This window comes from Chlorocebus sabaeus, chromosome 21 (genome assembly GCF_047675955.1).
Source record: "Chlorocebus sabaeus isolate Y175 chromosome 21, mChlSab1.0.hap1, whole genome shotgun sequence".
In the NCBI taxonomy this organism is placed as follows: domain Eukaryota; kingdom Metazoa; phylum Chordata; class Mammalia; order Primates; family Cercopithecidae; genus Chlorocebus; species Chlorocebus sabaeus.
The window spans coordinates 11,705,987-11,728,119 of record NC_132924.1 but is presented as its reverse complement, the minus strand read 5'-3'; the positions used below and the strand labels follow the sequence as shown (position 1 = coordinate 11,728,119).

Genomic DNA, 22,133 nt, shown 5'->3' with positions numbered 1-22,133 from the left:
TGTCTATTCATATCTTTTGCTATATATATACTGATTAAAAAGGGGCAAAACATATGAATACACATTTTTCAGAATAAGATATAAAAATAGTCAACAGGCAGGTGAAAAAATGCTGAACATCACCAATCAGAGAAATACACATCAAAACCACAATGAGATATCATCTCATACCAGTTAAAATGTCTTTTATCAAAAAGTCAGAGAATAACAAATGCTGGTGAGGATATGGAAAAAGGAAAACCTTCATTCACTGTTGGTAGAAATGTAAATTAGTACACCCACTATGGAAAACAGTATGAAGGTTCCTCAAAAAACTAAAACTAGAAATACTGTATGATTCAGTGATTCCACTACTGAGTATATATCCAAAAGAGAGGAAAACAATATATCAAAAAGATATCTGCATTCCCATGTTTATTGCTGCCCTACTCGCATTAGGCAAAATGTGGACTCAACTTAAGTGTCCATCAGTGGATGAATGGGTAGATAAAATGTAGTATGTACATACAATGGAATATTATTCAGCCATAAAAGAGAATAAAATTCTGTCATTTGTACCAACACGGATGGAACTGGAGGTCATTATGTTAAATGAAATAAGCCAACTACATAAGACAAATATTGCTTGTTCCCACTGATGTATGAAAGCTAAAATGGTGGATCTCATGACGATAGAGAGTAGATTGGTGGTTACCAGAGGCCAAGAAAGGGAGTGTGGAGGGGGGGATAAAGAGAGGCTGATGAATGGGTACAAATATACAGTTAGATTCAATAATTAAGACTGTGTTTGATATATCAGTGGGGTGACTATAGTTAACAACAATCTGTTGCACGTTTCAAAATAACTAGAGGAGAAATATTCATATGTTTCTAGCATAAAGAAAAGATAGACATTTAAGGTGATAGATATTCCAATTAGTCTGATTTGATTTTTACAGAGTATGTGAATGTATCAAATCATCACATTTACCCCCAAAATCTGTATATCTATTATGTATCAACACAAATACATTTTAAAGATATGAAAGTTAATAGTGGTAGAATAGAAGGTATATACAGAAATTAGAGACAAACCAATGCAAAATTAAGAGACATGAACCACAGGATGAAAAGTCCAATATTTTTCTGGTAGTAATTCTAAAAGAAGAGAATAATTATAATTCATTGACAGTAAATAGATAAAGATGGAGAAATATTTGATGAAAGTCATGAATTGTTAAATCAAAGAAGTATAACAAGTCCTAAGCCAGATGAACAAAAATACATCCTTTCCTAAACAAATTCTATTGAATCTGTAAAAAATCTCGAGACAAAGATAGTGTCCTAAATATAAGCAAAGGGGAGAAACACAAAATACCTGCAAACAATTAAACTCAGTGTATTTTAAAAGCAACAATACATCTTTGGAATCAATTAGATAAATTTGTTACTAAAAAGATCATAACTAGAATTGAACTAGAATTTTAAACCCAAGTTAGAACATTTTTCAAAACTGGGGGTGAATTAACACATAGAACTAGAAAAAGTTTACATTTGTGAAAGAATTAACAAAAATTGAAATTCAGCAAAAACAAAAAGGAACCAAGTTGCTAGGGGAGAAAAAACAAGTACAATAAAAAGCAAAAGGAGGCAAAGAATTGGTAAAATATCATTGAAAATTGAAATAAATAGTAACCATTAAAGATAATAATTATTATAACAATAATTAGTTAATTAATTTTGATAAAATAACTGGAAGATAAAGAAAAGTATCTCATAACTAATCTCCTTAAGTTATTAGAAGAAAAGACAATACGTTTTAAAAATGTTTTAATTACATTGTGCTAAAACTAAGTATTTGCTGATATTTCCAATTCAAGTGGTTTCTCTTAAATTCTCACTTTCCATTAACTTTAATATACATTTTGTGAATTTTAATTTAATGATTATGACAATAAAACAATGTAAATTCCTTAAACAGGAGAGGAAAAGTAGGGAAGCGTTAAATCTGGTCAATCCAAGAGGTGAGTGAAAGAAAAATACGAAGAAAGAGGAACCCAAAAGAAAACATGATGACTAGAAAACAATAGCAATTTCCATTTATATTTGGTCTCTTTTAACTTACTGTTTATGCCTTCTAGGATGAAGGTGAACCACTTGTTCAAACAAACAAGAAATGCAATGCAAAGGACTCATTTTACAAGTCCTCCACACAAAAGTAAGCAGTTTTCCCAGTGGAATTTTGATTTTGGAATATATTTCTTTTTCCTTCAAGACACATCCTCTTTATGTCTACAATATTCTGGATCTCATGAGTGACTCAGAGAACAACAAACACAGATATTTACTTATAGTGATTGCTAAAATAAACATTGAAAGAAGAGTCTTAAGGCACACCTATGCTTGATGGAAGAATAAAACCAAAACAGAAAGTAAATGGTCAAAGAGAGAGAAAGGGGGATAAGAGTACAGCATCCTAGAAAGTCAAGACAGAGAAAGTTTAAAGGGGAGAATTCATTGACTCCGTCAACAAATATATTGAGTACCTATTATGAATCTATGTCTTAGACTATGAGCTACATCAGTGAGTAAGCAAAGATCTCTGCTCTCAGGATCTCTCATTATAAAGGTATATTGGTCTGTTTTCACAATGCTGATAAAGACATACCTGAGACTGGGCAATTTATAAAGCAAAGAGGTTTAATTGACACAGTTCCACATGGCTGGGGAGGCCTCACAATCATAGCAGAAGGCAAGGAGGAGCAAAGTTACATCTTACACGGTGGCAGTCAGGAGAGCCTGTGCAGGGGAACTCCCATTTATAAAATCATCAGATCTCGTGAGACTTATTCACTACCACAAGAACGGTATGGGGGAAACTGCCCCCATGATTCAGTTATCTCCACCTGGCCCCACCCTAGACAGGTAAGGATTATTACAATTCAAGGTGAGATTTTGGTGGGGACACAGCCAAACCATATCAAAAGGGAAACAGACAATAATAAGCAAATACACTAAGAAAGTAAACAGACTATATCTTAGAAAGTGACGGATAAGTCTGCGAAGAAAAGGTAGAACAGGATAAGATCAGGAGTCCCACATGTGCAGGGTAGCAGGCTTCAGTAATAAGTAGGAGGCGTGGGAAGGCCTCCCCAGGTGCTGAGGGGTGTGCAGAAATTTGGAGGAGTTGAGAAAGCACCCATGCAGAGACTTGGAGTGACTCTATTCCCTGAAGAAGGAATATGGAGCAAAAGCCCAGGTCAGAAGTGTGCTTAAGATGTTAAGAAAGAACAAAAGGCCAGGGTGCCTAGAGTAGGGTAACAGTAGGGTAAGAGGAGGGAGTAGCAAAAGGAGAGGTCAGAGAAGTGCTAGGAACCAGATCTTGTGGGACACTTTAAGCAATTGGACTGTCATTCTGAGTGACATGAGGCTTTAGCAGAGAAGTGGAAAGATCAGACTTGTACATGAAGGTAACAATCATCGTGTCTGCTGTGTTCAAAGTAGATTTTTGCAGGGGAGAGAAGATGGAACACCAGTTAGGAGGTTATTGTTGTCATTTAGGACAGAGATAATGGTATCTTGGGGGAGAGTGCTGGCAGAAAAATTTGTAAGCAACGGTTGAGTTCTGGATGTATGTTGAATGTAGAGCCAACACAATTTTCTGATTGTGATGGATCTGGAAAAAAGAGGACTCAAAAATGATTCTAAACCTTTGGACTATGCAGCTGGATCTACTGAGGTTGCCATTTCGTAACAGGGTGAAGGCAGCGGAAAAGTCAGTTTTACATACATTGAGTATAAAGATGTTTATTAGACAACCAAGTGGGTATGTCAAGTAGGTAGCGTGAAATATGAATTTGAAGTTTGAGGCAGAGGCCTGGGCTAGAGAAATCAACCTGGGTGTCATGGCTTATAGAAAGGTATGTAAAGCCATGGCACTGAATGAGAACACTAAAGGAGAAGTGTAGTCAGACAGGCAAAGGGCACTGAGTCCTTGCACCTCGTTAAAAAAGAGAAAAAAAGAGGAAAAGCCAGCAATCGAGACTGAGAAGGAGCAACCTGCCTTCCTCCTCAAGGCAGCAGGAAGATGAAGAGTCTAGGTCCTGGAAGGCATATTGAGGATGTGTTCAGGAAGGAGTAATGAATGCCAGTTCACATCATGCAAATAGGTCAAGTGGGATGAGGCCCGAGAATGGATAATGGGGCTTACTAGTGGATTTAGAATTCAGCAGAGTGATAGAGTGAAGGCCAAAACACATGGCATGGCACAGAGAAATGGATGAAGAGGGAAAGAGAGGCAGCAAAAAGAATAAAAAAATGACATCACGTGTGGACCTCAAAGCACTTCATGTCTGCCCACTCTTTTTTCTTCACATATTTTGAACACTTCAGACAGGCTTCACATTTCAACTTCCTTTTTTTTCTCATTCAAATTGAAAGTATACCCATGACCAAACATAGTGTCATGAAACACATGTATGAATGCCTACTATCCCAGGGGTGTTATGAAAACATTTAAAAACATGATATGAAGTGGGATTTCAAAGTATTAGAACAACATGAGAAAAAAGCCTTGTTCATCAGTCATCTTGAATCCAACTCTAGGGCTCAAAACATACCTGCTTGCTGAATGTGGGACTTTGGCATCCTCCATTCTTTTTCGTCTCAATTTTCTCATCTTAAAAATGAAGGTTGATAACTAAATGGCCCCTAAATTCCTCTCTCACTTTTGGGTTTATTTCCCATTGTATTCTTGTCTTGATTTTAATTTTAAAAATTTCTGTGATCATCTCAGAAACAGTTAATATTTTGATTAAGGACATGATACTTCACTCAGAATGGAAAAGTTTTATTATAAGACAAAGTATCAAATCAGAGTATTAAGTAGTTTATCTTGAAACATATAAAAGCATCCTTAGGGAAAAGTTTATTACCTTCATGGAAAATTCCTAAAATATTTATGAAATTTATCAGAGGCTCAAACAGTGAGGTATCTTTTAAGCTTTCATTGAACTCACGGATTAATTTCTTACATACAATACTAGTCAGATATGTTAGAAAACATTTAAGACTTTGCTATGATTTAAAATATCTTGTTATATTTAGTACTTCTATGACACTAATTTGAAGATAAGTAAGTTCAAAATGTGTTCACACACAACAAAAACACTATGGACTCATCACTGATCTATTTAACTTTTCCAATATTATGTTTTTTAATTTTCACAGCATTCCTATGTGGTAGAGACAATTTTTGTATTGGTTCTTGTTCACTCTTGTATCATAAACACCTCGCACAAGACTTGAAATATAGTCAACTCTGAACAAATATGTGTTGAGGAAGTAACAATCACTGATAATTCTTTTAAAAATGACTTGACTGACAGGGGATTTTTTGGAAGGGTATACCTTGTCCAGAGAATGGAAAGATCAAGTTTCGCACTAAGTGTGGATAGGGCAGGAGAAGGTTTGGGGATCCATCCATCTTGTCATAATATAGTCTTTAGAATGCGGATTGTATGGTTTTCACTCAATCAAATTGGAATTGATTTCACCATGTCTGTCATATATGCCTGTGAAAAAGAACAACTTTCAAAACTCCGAAGATCTCCATATTTTGTGTGTGTGTGTGTGTGTGTGTGTGTGTGTGTGTGAAATAATTGCATTTCATAGGATGGCTGAAGCCCTTCAACCATGCTAAAAAAAACTTGTGCAATTTGGCTGCATTCGTGTGGAATACTGGGAATGCTGCTGAATCTTAGGAGGCAGATTATGTGGATTTGAGTCCTGACTTTGACCAATAGCTGACCGTAAGCAAAGGAAATCAGTTTTCTAAGCCATAGTTTATTTGTAAATTAATGGTATTCTCTGAAGGTCAAATGAGCATTTTTTTGGAAACTGTAAGATGTATGTCAGTTTTCTATTTCTGTGTGACAGACTGCAGGAATTTAGTAGCTTTTGTTATCTGGCAGTCCTGTAGGTCAGAAGTCTAGGCATATTCCAACTGGGTTCACTGTTTAGGGTTCCCTACAGCTGGAATCAAGGTGTCAGCTGAGACTGGGTTCTCATCTTCCAAGATCATTCAGGTTGTTGACAGAATTCCATTCATTGTGGCTGTAGGACTGATATTTGTTTCTTCAAGGGCAGACAAAGAGCATATGTTGCTGTTTCATATCTCGTTTTGGAGCTTGCTTGCTTAGATTGGGCCTATTCAGGACAATCCCACCTTTTGATTAACTCAAATTCAACCGATTAGGGACCTTTACTACATGTGCCAATCTCTTGGGGCATATAAAATCACATAACACAGGAGTACTATCTCATCATAATCACTTCCTCTGCCTACTGTCCAGGGGAGGTGATTATAGATGATATGCACACCAAGGGGCAGGGGTCCTCAGCGTCATCTTCAGATTCTTCTTATCACAGTATAATATTGTTATAAACTTTACCAATTGAATATACTTTTCATAAGATGTTTCTATTTAATAACTTCATAGAGCTTATGAAGATGTTCCTTGGGATAAGATGCTACCACCAAAACTTGTTCCAGAAGAAACAACACTGGAAAAAGCCGCTGACCCCATCTCACAGTGTTTTACTCTGAAAAGATACAAAGGGTTGCCAGCAATAACTCAGGTCAGCAGACTTCTCCGAGCAATAATGTATTTCTCATTGTTACTGAAATGAGTTCCAAAACTTTAAGTCAAAATAATACTTACCTTGTTGTTAACAATACATAAGGAAGTAAATTTATGTAAGATAGGTAAATATATATATACACATGCACACACACATATGTATGGAGTTGAAATTTCCATAATCGTACAAGTTATTGATGACTGCAAATACTTTGATATTTTCAATATTTAAAACTTTTATTGATTATATAAAGACTACCTCTTTCTCAAAAGTCATTTGCAATGACTGTGTTTATTTCTAGAATTGCAAGAGAATGAGTAAATAATGAAGAAGACAGAAATAATTTTACCAGATAACCTATGCTGAAGATGTTTCTTCACACAGGATCTAGATCTTAGCTCGGTACTTTTCATGGCAAAAAGAGAAGATCCATAGATTGCTATCTGATGTTATCACTTATGTGATAAAACAAAGCATACCAACTTTTCAGTAGTGACACTCATTCTTTTCATTTCTGAGTATCAAGAAGAATTTATTACATGAATTATCATATCTATGCCATAACCAGATAACTTTTCCTCATGTGTGAATCTGTGTTACTCCACTGATTAAACCCATCGCGTTTTATTTAAAAAAAAAAATCCATACTCCTTGACATGACACAGACCCAATTCTCCAATATTTGTCCATGGTTCCCTCCTTAGCTTCATCCCTGTCCCATTCTCTTACTGTTACTTCTTACTGTTCCACTTTATTGGCCAAACATCACTCCTCACTGTTCTGTGTCCTATCTCTGTTGAGCTTCTCTCAAGTCTCAAGTCTGCCATGCTCTTTTCCAGCTTGTGTGCTTTGCAAAGAGTGTTCCACTGCCTTCCTCACTCTCCCTATTTATGCCAGGTGAATCTCAAGAATTTCTTCAGGTCTTATTGTAGCCCTCACTTTTGACCTCCCAACACTGGATTAGATGTCTCAGCTTTGTGCTTGCAAAGTACCTTCTACTTCCATTGATTCGTTTATCCTTTTGTGCCACTTCTCACTGCGTGGGAGTCTTGTTAAGCCCTTGGACTGTTTCCTGTAATGAAGTTTTTGAGTACATAAAATCCATAGGATTAAAAAGAAAATCAATTATATTGAAATACAGCTCTTAATATAGATCCCAAGAAGTCCATTGATGATAGGTTAAGAAGCCCATATTTTCTTGTAAAATTTATTCAGCTTTTACAGAGGAAAACGATAATGAAAGGGGGAAAACATGGCTTTAATATAAAGACTCAAACCTGAGATTTTCACACAGAAAAAGTTAATTAAAAGATAAATATATATGGTTTCATCTAGCTAATTTTAAAGGATTGCTAAACTACTTTAAAATGTTTTTATACCTAGGAAAGTTGGTCCTTTCATTACACATTCCTTGGCGTTAAATTCTACTAGCATCCAAAGTCCTTCTTGGGCCAGATGAGATTCAAAGCCTAGGATCTAGCCTGGTTTGGAAGTGGGAGACTGGCCTGAGTTTGCAGAGGGTAGGCTACAGTGGATCCAAGTCAGAACAGTAGCTAAGGATGAAAACTAAAATCAGACCTTCCACATGGGTTTCGATCTGAAACAGGTGGATAATGAGACAGATTCCAGCTATGAGAAAACAAATTGAAATTGGAAGTTTGAGACCAGAGCAAAGACCATGAGTGGCTCCAGACCGAATCCATGAAGTGCTAGGAAAGCTTGAAGAATGTGTTTCCTAGAGAGCCTGGGACATGGCTGTGATGTGGAAAGGACTGTCAAGGGCACAGGAACTTATCCACCAGAAATTATAATGTGCTCATTAACTGTCATTGATTTTGATGATTATTTTTAGATGGTTGGTGAGCTCTGGGACAGATTTCAAACAAGATCTTTCTTGGCACCAGTCAAACCAGTTAATTTGTAAGTTTTATCTCCTGAAGTTCTCACACTAGGTTTTTCATTATCGTGTATTATAATTAAGAAGCTGATGCTATAGCCCATGGCTTAGAGGGGTGGGTGAGGAATATGTTCTCTGATGGAGACCAACCCAGGGACCCCCTGACTTACATCATTAGGGCTGGGAAGATGACCCAAATCCCAGGACAATTGCTCAGTGTGCCTGCTTCCTTTACTTTCTCTTTACCCTCCTTAACATTTAGAATATTGGATGTACCATAACCATTTTGGAAAAGTCAGTGCGGTGACTCATGCTTGTAATTGGAGCATTTTGGGAAGCCAAGGTGGGAGAATTACTTGAGCCCAGGAGGTAGAGACCACCCTGGATGGTCTGTAATTGAAAATAAGTTATAATTTCTCTTTTGTAGACATGGTAAGACCCCATCTCTACAAAAATAAGAAAAATAAAAATTAATTAGCCAAGAGGGATAGTGGTGCACCTGTAGTCCCAAGTACTCGGGAGGCTGAGGCAGGAGGATCCCTTGAGCCCAGAAGTTCCAGGCGGCACTGAGCCATGATTGCACCACTGCATTCCAACCTGGGTGACACAGCAAGATCCTGCCTTAAAAAATAAATAAATAGGCTGGGCACAGTGGCTCATGCCTGTAATCCCAGCACTTTTGGAGGCCTAGGCAGAGGATTACCTGAGGTCAGGAATTTGACCAACATGGTGAAACCCTGCCTGTAATCCCAGCTACTTGAGAGGTTGAGGCAGGAGAATCGCTTGGATCCAGGAGGTGGAGATTACAGTGAGCTGAGATCATGCCACTGAACTCCAGCCTGGGCAATGAGCGAGACTCCATCTCAAATAAATAAATAAAATAATATAAAATAGGGAGGGCTTTATAAACAATTTGATATAAGCAATTATAATGTTGCTAAAATCCATGGACTTTATATAAAATCGATTATACATTATTTTCTATCAATTTTTGTATTATATAGTTACTTTGTGTTTTATTAATGTTAGAAACTATGGTTTTATTACTACTATTTCCTTACATGTAATTTTCACATTTAGTCTAAAAAAACTTGGTGTTTCTGCCTTCGAAAACATCACAATATTGTCTCTTCATTTTTGCTCTTAACACAACCCACAACACAGGTTATCATCTTTGTTTTTATTTTGTATTCAGTTTTGAATATTTTATGTACACAAAAATGTATAAGAAAGTGATATAGTTTGTGTATCTGCTCCCCAACTTCAGAAATAAAATATTACTTACACAATGGAAAATTTCTATGTACTTTTTTCTAAGCACATCTATCTTCCTCAGGGAGCATGACTAATATTCTCGATTTGACGTTCACATTTTCATGCATTCTTTTAATTTTTTAAGACATACGTGTTATTGTTAACCAATATATGGAATTGTGTTCTTTGTTTATAAACCCAGTATTAGTGGTATCATACATATATTTATGCAAGTTTATATTTTGTTCATATAAGAAAGTAAATATGAGGAAGTAATACTAATAAAGTCATAGTTTCAAACATTAATAGAACACAAAGTAACTATATGATACAAAAATTGATATCAAATAATTTACATTATTTAATTTTACATTTAGTTTTACATTATTTTAATTTACACAAAAATTTATATTTGTGTTTGTGAGATTCATACCTGTTGACATCTGTGTTTCTAGGCATTTGTTTTCATTGTTGTAGAGTCTTCCTTTAAATGGATGTGCCAAAAATTATTCATCCATTCTCATAATTTTCTGATTTTTAGTATAGTTGGTACAGTGCCCACATACCTTCACATACCTAAGTGTAAAAATATTTCTGAGTTTTATATAGCCATATTTACGTCTAAAATTGTTGGGTCATGTGATGCGTACTTCTCTGCTTTTTACATATTACCATGTTCTTCTCCAAATGAGTTTTAACAATGGAATCTCCCATTATAAGTGCTTGGGTTCCCATTACTGCACATCACAGCCAGTGTTTAGAATTTTCAGATTAAAAAAAAAAAAATCCAATCTTATGAATAACAAATTGTGCTCCATTATAATTTTAGTTTACATCTACTTGATTACTAACGATCAGTTTTTGCAAGTTTATGACCTGTTTGAATTTTCACATCTGTAACTTGCCTGCTCATATATTTTGTCCCTTTTGCTGTTGAGTTTTTACTTATTGATTGTCACAACTTTTCTGTTCAATATGCTGGGTAAAAATCCTTTCTTGGTAATATGCATCAAAGTATCCCCTTCTAGTCTGTGACTTTTTTATTTTAAGACTTTTCTATTTTTGCTTATCTGAAGTTTTGAATTTTAATGTAACTAAATTCATCAATATTTTTCTTCGGGTTGTTTTTTGAAGATTTTAATGACTGTTTCCCTGCCTCGAAAGAATAAAGATATCCTCCTTTTATAACTTTTTTTCTAAAATATTCAAAGTTTTGCTTTTCACATTTATTATTTTTAAAGCATTTGATTTTTACTTATGATAAGAGCTAGGGATCCATTTTCCCAACATAAATAAGCAATTATGCTAGTTCAGTTTAATGAGAGGATCTTACTAAACAGTTTAATGAGTGATTTGTAGGCCTGTTGGGTAAAGCCTGTGAGTGCTGAGTCACAATCAGCATTTTGCAAAAATAAAGTTGAATAGGAAATATAAAAGTGAATCACATGGAGTTTTAAAATGGAACTATGTATTTTTCAATAACTACTGTGGGCAGTTATGAAGAATAGCGTGAGAGAGACAGACATCACTTACGAAAAACACATGCTATTCCGGAAAAAAATTATTCATTCTATCTTTTGCTCCCTGGAATTTCATCTGATTTTCTGGTTTTTAGATGATCAATTTGATCATCACCTCAGTGGAATGGTCAATCTTATATATTTAACTTTATATTTACCTAATCCAAATTAAATTTAAAGCAAAATGGAGGACATATTGGTCCACAGCAAAACTAATGAGAGTTTTTGCTAAATTTTAATTATCAAAAATCAGTATCAAGGATATCATTTTTTAAATCTTTAACAATTGCACCACTTCAATAAAAGTAGTATCAAGAGACCTTTAAAGGGGATTTTTTTAGTAACTGGTAGAAAAAAGAATGAAATGGAAATACACAATACTGTACTCAAGTCTGACTGCTGGATCTAGAAATACAGATAGTGACAGTACGGAGAAGAATGTTGAGTCATGTCAGAAAACTACCATTTTATTGAACCATATCTAAAAATGATGTGTAAGATTTTTGATAAAAATTATTTAAAGTATGGTTTTGTCAAATGTGTAAAATACCCTGCTATAGACTCCAACGTGTAAATTGAATAGTAATCATGTAAATAAAAGATTGAAATAGTTAAAAATTTAAGATTCTTGGCCAGGTACGTGGGCTCACACCTGTAATCCCAGCACTTTGGGAGACTGAGACAGGCAGATCACGAGGTCAGGAGATCAAGACCATCCTGGCCAACGTGGTGAAACCCCGTCTGTAATAAAAATACAAAAATTAGCTGGATGTGGTGGCAGGTGCCTGTAATCACAGCTACTCGAGAGGCAGAGGCAGAAGAATCGCTTGAACCCGGGAGGCAGAGGTGGCAGTAAGCCAAGATTGCACCACTGCACTCCAGCCTGGGCAACAAGAGCGAGACAGCAACTCAAAAAACAAAACAAAACAAAAAAAAATTAAAAAAAAACAAAAAAAGAGATTCTTGTTTATATAGCAAGCTGAAATTGATGATAATCCTATTTGAATACCTTTTTTTAAATGCAATTTTTTTGTACTAATTTTTAACATGTGAATGTTAGTTCTAAAACTTCATTGGTATATTGGTATTTTTAATTTACATATCATGTGGTAAAATGGCAAATAGCTCAGGGAGATGACAATTTTTTTATTCCAGTTTACATGTATCCGCTTAATTTATTGATTATAAGTCAGCTGGCAAATGAAAAGCTATGTGTGTTAGTCAGCACTGCCACACCTCAGAACTCTTCAGCATACTATTCACAATGGAAGGCTCCTGTATGTAAATGTTCCTTCCAAGAACCCACACAAAAACCTATATGTGAATGTTTATAACAGCTTGATTCATAATCTCCAAAACCTAGAAACAACTAAGATGCCCTTCAGTAGGTAAATAGATAAAGATACTAAAGTTTGCCCATACAATGGAATACTACTCAGCAATGAAAAAGAACAAATGCAATATACAACAATATAAATGAATCTGAAACACATTTTGAAAGCAGTCAGACCCAAAAGTTTATTATATGGTTCCATTTATTTGACATTCTGGAGAAAGCAAACTACATCCTTAAATAGTCTCTGTTCAAAATCACAAACCTTTAAAGGACAATTCCTATGAGATATCCTTGAAGGTTTTTATCTTAATTAGAGAAATACTGTAATAATTTGATGTTTATTAACTTAATGTAAATAACCCAGTTGCCTCTCTTCTCTTTTTTTGAAGTGTGAGTTCAAGTTCTAGAAGTAAATATATTCCTCTCTACACGTAAGTAATGTTTCTCAGTCTTGTAAAAAAATTTTAGATTTGGCCAGGTGCAGTGGCTCACGCCTGTAATCTCAGCACTTTGCGAGGCGGATCACGAGGTCAGGAGATCGAGACCATCCTGGCTAACACGGTGAAACCCCGTCTCTACTAAAAATACAAAAAAATTAGCCGGGTGTGGTGGCGGGCGCCTGTAGTCCCAACTGCTCAGGAGGCTGAGGCAGGAGAATGGCATGAACCTGGTAGGCGGAGCTTGCAGTGAGCTGAGATCGCGCCACTGCACTCCAGCCTGGGCGACAGAGCGAGACTCCATCTCAAAAAAAAAAAAAAAAAAAAAAAAAAAAAAAATCAGATTTATATTTTGGTCGTAGTTGCTTTCAGCTTACTCATGTTGTATTCACTTTTTAAGACAACTTATGTATTGTAACACATTTCTAATGTTTACATGGCACACAGTGCCTGTTTAATGTCAGAAGTCCCATCTGAGGTTTGGTTATGATGAAAGAAAGAGAGAGAGAGAGAGAGAGAGAGAGAGAGAGAGAAAGATAGAGAAAGAAAGAGTGGTATTTTTTTGTTTTTCCAAATAGGTTACCTTCTGAAATAAAATACCTTGGATGCTACCACTATTGGGTGTTATGAATCACGAAAATTGTTTTAATTGCAGAAGGGATGAGGCGCTGTTAACAGTGAAGTGCAGAAAATATCACCTCTTATTTTCTACATTTAATGCCAGCTTTCCATAGATGGCAAAAAAGTACATTATCTGCCAATTGGGGTCTTCTCTTGGTTTTTAAATGGAAGAAAAACCTTGAAACAAAGTAGATCCAAGAATATGGAGGAGGGATCTGGACCTTTAGTCCTGGCCCACTCCCTCCCATTACTCGGCCTCTTCTGCTCTGCAGTTGACTGGTATTTCTACCAGTGGCCCCAGAAGTCCTTGAAACTCTCTCTGATTGACATTAACTCGGCCTCTCAATTTTCTCTCAGGCGCAAGGGCACGTGGCTTGTTGCCCAAGCCCCTCTGCACCCGTGAGGGTTTCCATCCACCCTTAGCCTTATTATCTCCAGCATACGCCCGCCTCTTCCTTGCCCAACCTCTAGCCAGTCTCCAAAGAACGAGTTGTGCTGGGGCTACAGGAACAGCCCGCTTCTTTGTTCAGAAACACAAAACAGCCCTTACTCTCACTCTGGCTCAAACTTAACATCAAGGAGTATGGCACCGCTCATTCTGAAGAAGAGAAAAGCATCTTTATATATTTTAAGGAAAATTGCTCTATCATTATGCTTTACATTTTGCATTTTGAGCCTTTGATCTATTTTGGCAAATAAATTTCCTTTGGAAGTTAGAATACTGTTCAATGGTTTCTTCTATGTTTCTTACAAAGAAACGTATGCCTTCTTTCCTTTCCATTCTAACAGTGGTCATGTGCAGTCTACAAATGCTGATGATGTTGACAACCCGTTGGGAGACATCACATCGCTAGCCAAGCAACGGTGCTCTAAGCCTCTTTATACAAACACAAGTCGGTGAGTTCCATTCATGATTATTTCCCTTGTTTTATTACTGAGGATGAAACTTTACTGTAAAATGATGGACTTTACTGTAAATGAAGGAATTTAAACGTGGCTTTTTATTGAACATAGCTGAAGAAGAAAGATACCTGCTTCCTAAATGAAATGTGTTTTGTCACAAAGGAGACTTTGGGGATTGACTCACTTGGGGCCCTTGAGCAAGTCACTTCATCTCTGTGACTTCAGTTTCTTCATCCGAAACTTGTGAGAAAAAAAATGCCACCAATCGAGGTGATGGTGGAGGGATCACTAATGTTTGTAAAGTATCTGAGAAACGGCTGATCACTAACAGAGACGAATCACTTTTTTTTTTAGACGGAGTCTCGCTCTGTCGCCCAGGCTGGAGTGCAGTGGCGCAGTCTCCGCTCACTGCAAGCTCCGCCTCCCGGGTTCACGTCATTCTTTTGCCTCAGCCTCCTGAGCAACTGGGACTACAGGCGCCCGCCGCCACGCCCAGCCAATTTTTTGTATTTTTAGTAGAGACGGGGTTTCACCGTGTTAGCCAGGATGGTCTCAATGTCCTGACCTCGTGATCCGCCCACCTCGGCCTCCCAAAGTGCTGGGATTACAGGCGCGAACCACCGCGCCCGAGAGGAATCACTTTTACACATAGGAACTTGAAGGCTGTCGTGCCGTGCTTAGTCCTGAGGAAGGAGTCAGTGGGCTGGATTCTTCCATACATTCTGCAAGGAAATCATTGCTATTACACATAATAATTCTAAAAATCTAAAGGAAGGATATAGGAAGAAAGCCAATTTAAAATATTCTTGGGGCACAACATTTAGGATTGTTTCTTCTTTAATACGTATATCTAAATTTGGAAATGTTTTATGAAACATTCTTGCTAAAGAATCAGAACATTCTTTGGGGTCATTTCTTCAAAGAGAGTGAAGAGCAGTATGGCAGCATTTTAAAGATTTGATGTAAAAATGAACCACTTAACTTCATTAAATTGGGCGTATAGCATTCCTACCTCATCTTGCTGTTAATTTCTGTTTTTAAGCAAATGATATTTTGAGCGAATCATAGAAAAGAATTGAAGACATTAATTGTACTTATCTGATTTGGGCACTAGAGGGCCTCCAAGGTTGCAAAGTTTCTTCTTTGGATTCGCTTTCCATTTTTAACGGAATCTTAACCGTTAACACAAAGAAATGCTTTTCATTTTTATTTATAAAATATTGACAGACACAGAAAGATACAGTGTCACATATGATATATCAAATAACATAAGTAAATGCCTGTCTATTCCCCACCTAGTAACACACAGAATCGCACTCAAATGTTTTCAACAATGTGTAGCCCCAATTTCATTGCCCATGCTTCTGCTTCCCCAGCTCAGAAGTTAAACTCGTTAGACTTTATGCCTTTCTTTTGCTTAGTTTTCTTCCTAGTTTTGATACATACATATGAATCTCTAAACAAATTATTATGTAGTTTCCACAATACTGCTTGAGCTAAAAAGCAAAGTACAGGAGAATACAAGCAATATGATGTCATTTGCATACGAGTACATGAGCTTACTTTGTGCCAAGAAAGGAATAGAGAACCATCCTATTCAAACGCAAGTATGTCTCCTCTTGAATTTTTTCATCTTAAAGTTTCTTGAAGAGAAATGTCTTTATGATATTTTTATGGTATTTTAATGATTGGTGGCACTTAATCATGGCTGGGAAGCCCTGCTATACCCTTGCCTTTTCAGTGAAAGCTTTTTTTTTTTTTTTTTTTTTGAGACAGAGTCTCACTCTGTCACCCAGACTGAAGTGCAGTAGTGTGATCTTGGCTCACTGCAACCTTTGCCTCCCGGGTTCACCTGATTCTCCTGCATCAGCCTCCTGAGTAGCAGGGATTACAGGTGCACAGCACCATGCCTGGTTAATTTTTTTGTAATTTTAGTAGAGATGGGGGTTTCGCCATGTTGGTCAGGCTGGTCTCGAACTCCTGACCTCAAGTGATCCACCTGCCTTGGCCTCCCAATGTGCTGGGATAAAGGTGTCAGCCACCACACCCAGCCCAAAAGCCATATTTCAGGCAAGGGTCAAGGCCATTTACTCTCTAGTTCAAGTGGTTTCAGCATTGGAATCACCAATTTTCCTACAGGGCAAAAGTTTTAAAAATTTCCTTCATCAGTTAATTTTGTTTTATGGTTACTAAGTCATCTGACATGCTCTGTGTTTTTTATATCGGTAGTGATTGTGCTAATAGCTTAAAAATAGTAGTTTTAATTTTTATTGTAGAACTGAATCTGATCATTAAAGAAAAACTACAGAAATATTAATAACAATAACAATATAACCAAACTCTTACACAAAACATAACTATTATTAACATGTTGGCATATTTCCATCTGTCATACACACTTTTAATCTTGCTTATGTATATTTATATAGCTATGATCACATTACACAGAACATTTTTACCACCATAACATTACCACATAATTATGGGTACATGTTTTTATGAGCTTATCATAGCTTCTATTTGTGTAGATGTACTGTAACTGCCTCATTCACTTATGTTACATATGTAAATTGTTTCCATTTTTGATATGGTAAATCATGCCTCCAAATATTCTTTATATGACTCTTTCTTGATTTGAAGTTATTTACTTAAGTGACACTCCTCCGAAAGGATTCCGGGGTCAGAATATGTAAACATTCTTAAAACGTTCTTAAACTTATGGCTATCATTTTCTTGAAGCGTTATGTGAATTTACAGAGGTTTGATGAGTCAGTGATTATACTCAGTATTTATGCTCACCTTTAATGTTAACACTGAAGCTCCACAAATAACTTTTTTCCAAAAATGTTCATTATGAAAATAATTCAGATATTTTTGAACATAGAAAGTAAAATACCTTTCATTTTCAATCCCAATATTAAAAGTTTGATTTATTTTTAGACTCTTCCCCTCATGCATTTATGAATGTGTGCAACATATATGTACAAATGTATCACGTGTGCATGCATCGGTGGAGTGTATGTGTGTATATAAGATTGAAATATGCACTAAATATTTTTCCATATTAAAATCTTTTTAATGGCTAGATGTATCCCACCAAGTCTATAACAAGTTTATGTAGCCCAAGCCCTGACTACTTTTCTTGTTGTAAAGAATATAGCAAAAGCAGCCTCTACATATATGTTGTACACTTATCCATGCATTCTTTTAGAACAAACCACTAAAAATGAAATTGTTGCCTGAGTTTTCTTGTTAAAATTATTTTCAAATTTGGTAGGCATGCACAGTTATTAAATGACATTTAGAGTTCAGGAACTCGAAATATTAATGCGGTTTCTACTGCAGTTCCTAACTTATAACTTGAGACTAATTTAGGAAATAGAAAGAATCCAAAACAGTCACTGGGTTCAACAAAAATTATTGAAGTTCAGTATAGCTAAACAATTTTCTTTGTTTCTTCAACAAACATGTACTGTTGACTGGATCTGGGTAGTGTTCAGGAATTTTTTTTAAGTGATACAAATTCATCCCCACTTATAATCTGTGTCAAGCAGAAAGTTAAGGTAAGACTGAGATAAGAATCCTGTTTAATCACGCTGGGCACAGTGGCTCACACCTGTAATCCCAGCACTTTGGAAAGCCAAGGCGGGTGGATCACCTGAGGTCAGGAGCTGGAGATCAGCCTGGCCAACATGGTGAAACCCCATCTCTACTAAAAAACACAAAAATTTGCCAGGCTTGGTGCTGAGCATCTGTAATCCCAGCTGCTAGGGAGGCTGAAGCAGGAGAATCGTTTGAGCCTGGGAGACGAAGGTTGCAGTGAGCTAAGATCGCGCCACTGCACTCCAGCCTGGGTGACAGAGACCCTGTCTCAAAAAAAGAGAAAAAAGAATCCGGTTTTTCAAATCTGATGTTTTTATCTTCTTCAATATAAGATCCATACTCTTTGCAAGGGCTCAGTGAACAAGTTTGAAGAGAAGCTCACTCCCTTTTAGTAACCATTTTACAGTGCGATATACCTTCAGTGCTTTGCAGTCATGAGTCATCAGTACAAGGAACATGATAACTGAATGATCTGTAATGGCATATCTGTGTCCTTTCCCAAGGATATGGAAAGAGGTGTTGGGGTGCTTTTTCTTTGGTAATGGACTCTATTGTAGATATATATATGTGTGTGTGTGTGTGTGTGTGTGTGTGTGTGTGTGTATCTTACATATATGGGAGAGAGTTCTGGGATCTAGCATATATGCATCTCGCCCTTGTATTTCCAAAGAATAAACAGGCTCAGCACAGGTGAGGTGCAGGCCCAGCTAACAGAGCAGCATAGCCCATGCCTTCTGACCCCAAACCCAGCACTTGCAGTCACCATTTGCTTGTTTTCCCAAACTAGGCAGCTGCCTCTGAGGTACCATCCTCCACTAAGTTATAATCTTTTATCTCAGGACGTTACAAGGTTTCACATTTACTGTGCTTTTTGACCTCAATGATATCTGAGGAAGCATTTGCAAATAAAGAGGAATTGTCCAACATGGACCCCCAGGCAGCCCCTGACAAACGTCTCCCATCGAAAAGGGGGCTTCCCTGTCAGCCACTGGACTGTGTTGCAGCTTAACAAAAAAATCTTACCACAACCCAGGTTAAAGAATAACTCTATGAATAGTAGTTCCTTAGATCAGCCCAACACTTCTGCCTTTTCAGACTACTTTCACACACTCCCTCATTTGTTTTTCAAATAATGTGATGAGGCCAGAGGTGAAGGTGCAAGTTCTATCCCCATTTTGCAGATGAGGAGGCTGAGGCCAGAGGAAATGACATAAAGAGGCAAGGTCACTCATTTCATGAGTGGTAAAAAGTCCAGAGAACTGACCTCTTAATCCCCAGGGCAAGCTCTTGCCTTAACTCACATTAAACGTGGCTTCTGCCTTTGGCAAATAATGGGTTCTTGGAGCTCCAGCCTCAGCTGTAATATAAAAGCTTTGAGTTATACTGTTTCTACATTCCCTTCTAAATGGAAGAATTGAAGATCCCAAGAAAACAAGAGGAAAGACTATACCCACTAGATGAAGAGAATAATCAATAAACCTGTAATTCCTAAAAAATATCTTGTGGCCACGACATCTTAGGATATTCAGAAAAATGCAATCCAGTGACCAAAAGTCATTGCAAAATGATTCCAGTTTTACTTGCATTTGTCATTGAACAATAAAATCAGACAAACCCCAACTCACAATGGACTCCTGTCTTTTCCTCTCCAGCTGCATCCCCTTTACAGTTCTCCATAGTCCTTCCCTTCTCTCAGCCCTCTAGGCTGACCCTCCCTAACGTCCAAGCCTGGACTTTACTACTCTTCCTCCCTCTCCCACTTTCTGCTCCCCTTGCCCACCCTAACTCCCACCCATCTCCTGCTGCTCCTCTCACATGGGTCTGCAATTGCTGCACGCTGGACACTGTGCCAGGCCTTTACTTGCATCACATTGTCCCCAGCACCCTCCAAGGGAGTGCAGCTACACTGACTGATGGCCAATTATAGGTGAGATGCCTGAGAAAACTTCAGTTGAGGTCTAAGTTCACACAGCTGGTCAGGGCAGCCCTGGAAATTAAATATGTCTGTCTCACACTCCCCTCCCTTATGTCGTATCCACGGTCTTTGTCCACTTGGGATCTTTAAACATTTAAAGGTGCATTTTTTTTTTTAATTAAAAGTATTAGTGTGAAAGCTGTTGGGAGCTAAATCAGCTTGATGTCTGCCTAGAACTGTACCTGATATAGAATGGCTCTAAATAAAAGACTATCACATTGATTTGAACCTGCACTTACACCCCACCCCGTATAAATGCAGCCTGCCGTGAACTAACAAGGCTTTCCTGGCTGGGCTGGGAGTAATGCCAATGGCCCTTCCCATTCAGTTCAATCACACTGAGGTCCAGTTCTGCCACTTGCCAGCTTGGTTGGTGCTGGCCATGTTACTTAGACTTTCTCTTCCTCAGTTTCTCTACCTATAAAATGGGCATGATCATAGGACCTATGGCACAAGATTACTGTGTAGTCAACTTACATCAAGCATTTAAAAGGGTGCCTGGAACATAGAACATACTCAATGACTATTAGTCATGTTTACAGTGTAGAGTGAGAATTTGTATGCAGGCCTAAATTTTATGCACATCTACAATACTATAGTCTACATATAACATGGTTTTCTCCACATTTTTCCTGTCTCATATTTAACTTACATACCATCTGTACTCCCTTCTTCTGAGTTAGTAAACTTCTTGATTTTCTTAAATTACTTAATTTCTATTTTATCATGCTTTGTTGAGAACCAATTCGTTGTAGACTTGGGCAATAATATATTCAAATGTATCAATTAGTGAACAAAATCCTGGTTTATTTGGAACTAGGGAGTACAAAATAAGGTGTTTAAAGGACTGGAAGCTGTGAAGCAAAGGTAAAAATGAAGACTTCTTATTTTTAAGTGGGTCTCTGCTTCTTTCTGCTTTCCTCAAATGGGGAGTGGAATTCTTTGAACATGCGACTAATCTGGAAATCCATTTCCCAGCTTGTATGTTTCAGTATCTTTAATAGCTTTGTTCCCTCCAGCTGAAAAATAACATCTCCTATCAGCAGCAGTCTAAAGTGTCCCCCAGAGAGTATTCTCCTCTTAATATAAGGTCACCGTATTGCACTTAAGATGGCAAAATTCCCCTTGCTATGGCCATATGTGCCAGGGTTAAATGGAATAGATTTAGAAGTAGTGTGGGTGAGGACTTTCGTTTTCAAATATTTGGCAGTTTATTATGCAAGTGAATTCATTCTCAAGCCTGAGCAGCTAATCAGTCTACCTTTCATGATATGTTATTATTAAATATGATGTAATCTAATAGCATTAAGACAATGTAACATATGATACCATTTAGCATCAATAACCTGCATGCCACAGAGGCACAGAGGCTGTGCAATGTTTTTTATCAAGCCCTTCATGTGATTGACAGATGGCCTGCGTCCATCCCTCTGACTTCTTAACTGCTCTGATGGGAGGATATGACTTTAGAGGCATTTTAATTCTGCAGGTGTTTTCAAAGGCAGTGGAAAAAACCTTTCACACAGATGGAGGGGATTTCCTTTGTAACATGCATGGAAGCTTTAATGAATGGTTGACAGAGAGACACACGCATGAATAACTTTGCCTCATTCTGGGTTACCTCTCTAACTTACATCTGCACTTTTCCAACAAAATTCCAAGAAATCCTGCAGGGCACTGCCTAGAATTCGGCAGCTTCAGTTCACTCACCTAGGTCCCTCCAGCAAGCTTGACAGTGTGACTCTAAAACAGAGGCTCCTGAACTTAGCAGCACAGGAGAATCATCTGGAGAGCTGTCAAAAGTCCCAGTGCTCAGGCCACACCACTTACTAGTTACATTAAAATGTGGGGCTGGGCCAGGCACGGTGGCTCATACCTGTAATCCCAGCACTTTGGGAGGCCGAGGCGGGCGGATCACGAGGTTAGGAGTTCGAGACCAGCCTGACCAACATGGTGAAACCCCATC

General features: G+C 37.5%; 1 protein-coding gene across 1 annotated transcript in view; it reads left to right on the top strand.

Annotated features, from left to right (window-relative positions):
- Positions 1-22,133, top strand: part of SPMIP7 (sperm microtubule inner protein 7) — a 63,199-nt gene that overhangs the window by 30,979 nt on the left and 10,087 nt on the right. The window contains exons 3-7 of the mRNA XM_007981350.3: positions 2,121-2,197; positions 6,480-6,618; positions 8,474-8,541; positions 13,018-13,059; positions 14,476-14,583. Of these exons, the coding sequence (XP_007979541.3) occupies positions 2,121-2,197; positions 6,480-6,618; positions 8,474-8,541; positions 13,018-13,059; positions 14,476-14,583 (434 nt within the window). The remainder of the gene's footprint in view (positions 1-2,120; positions 2,198-6,479; positions 6,619-8,473; positions 8,542-13,017; positions 13,060-14,475; positions 14,584-22,133) is intronic.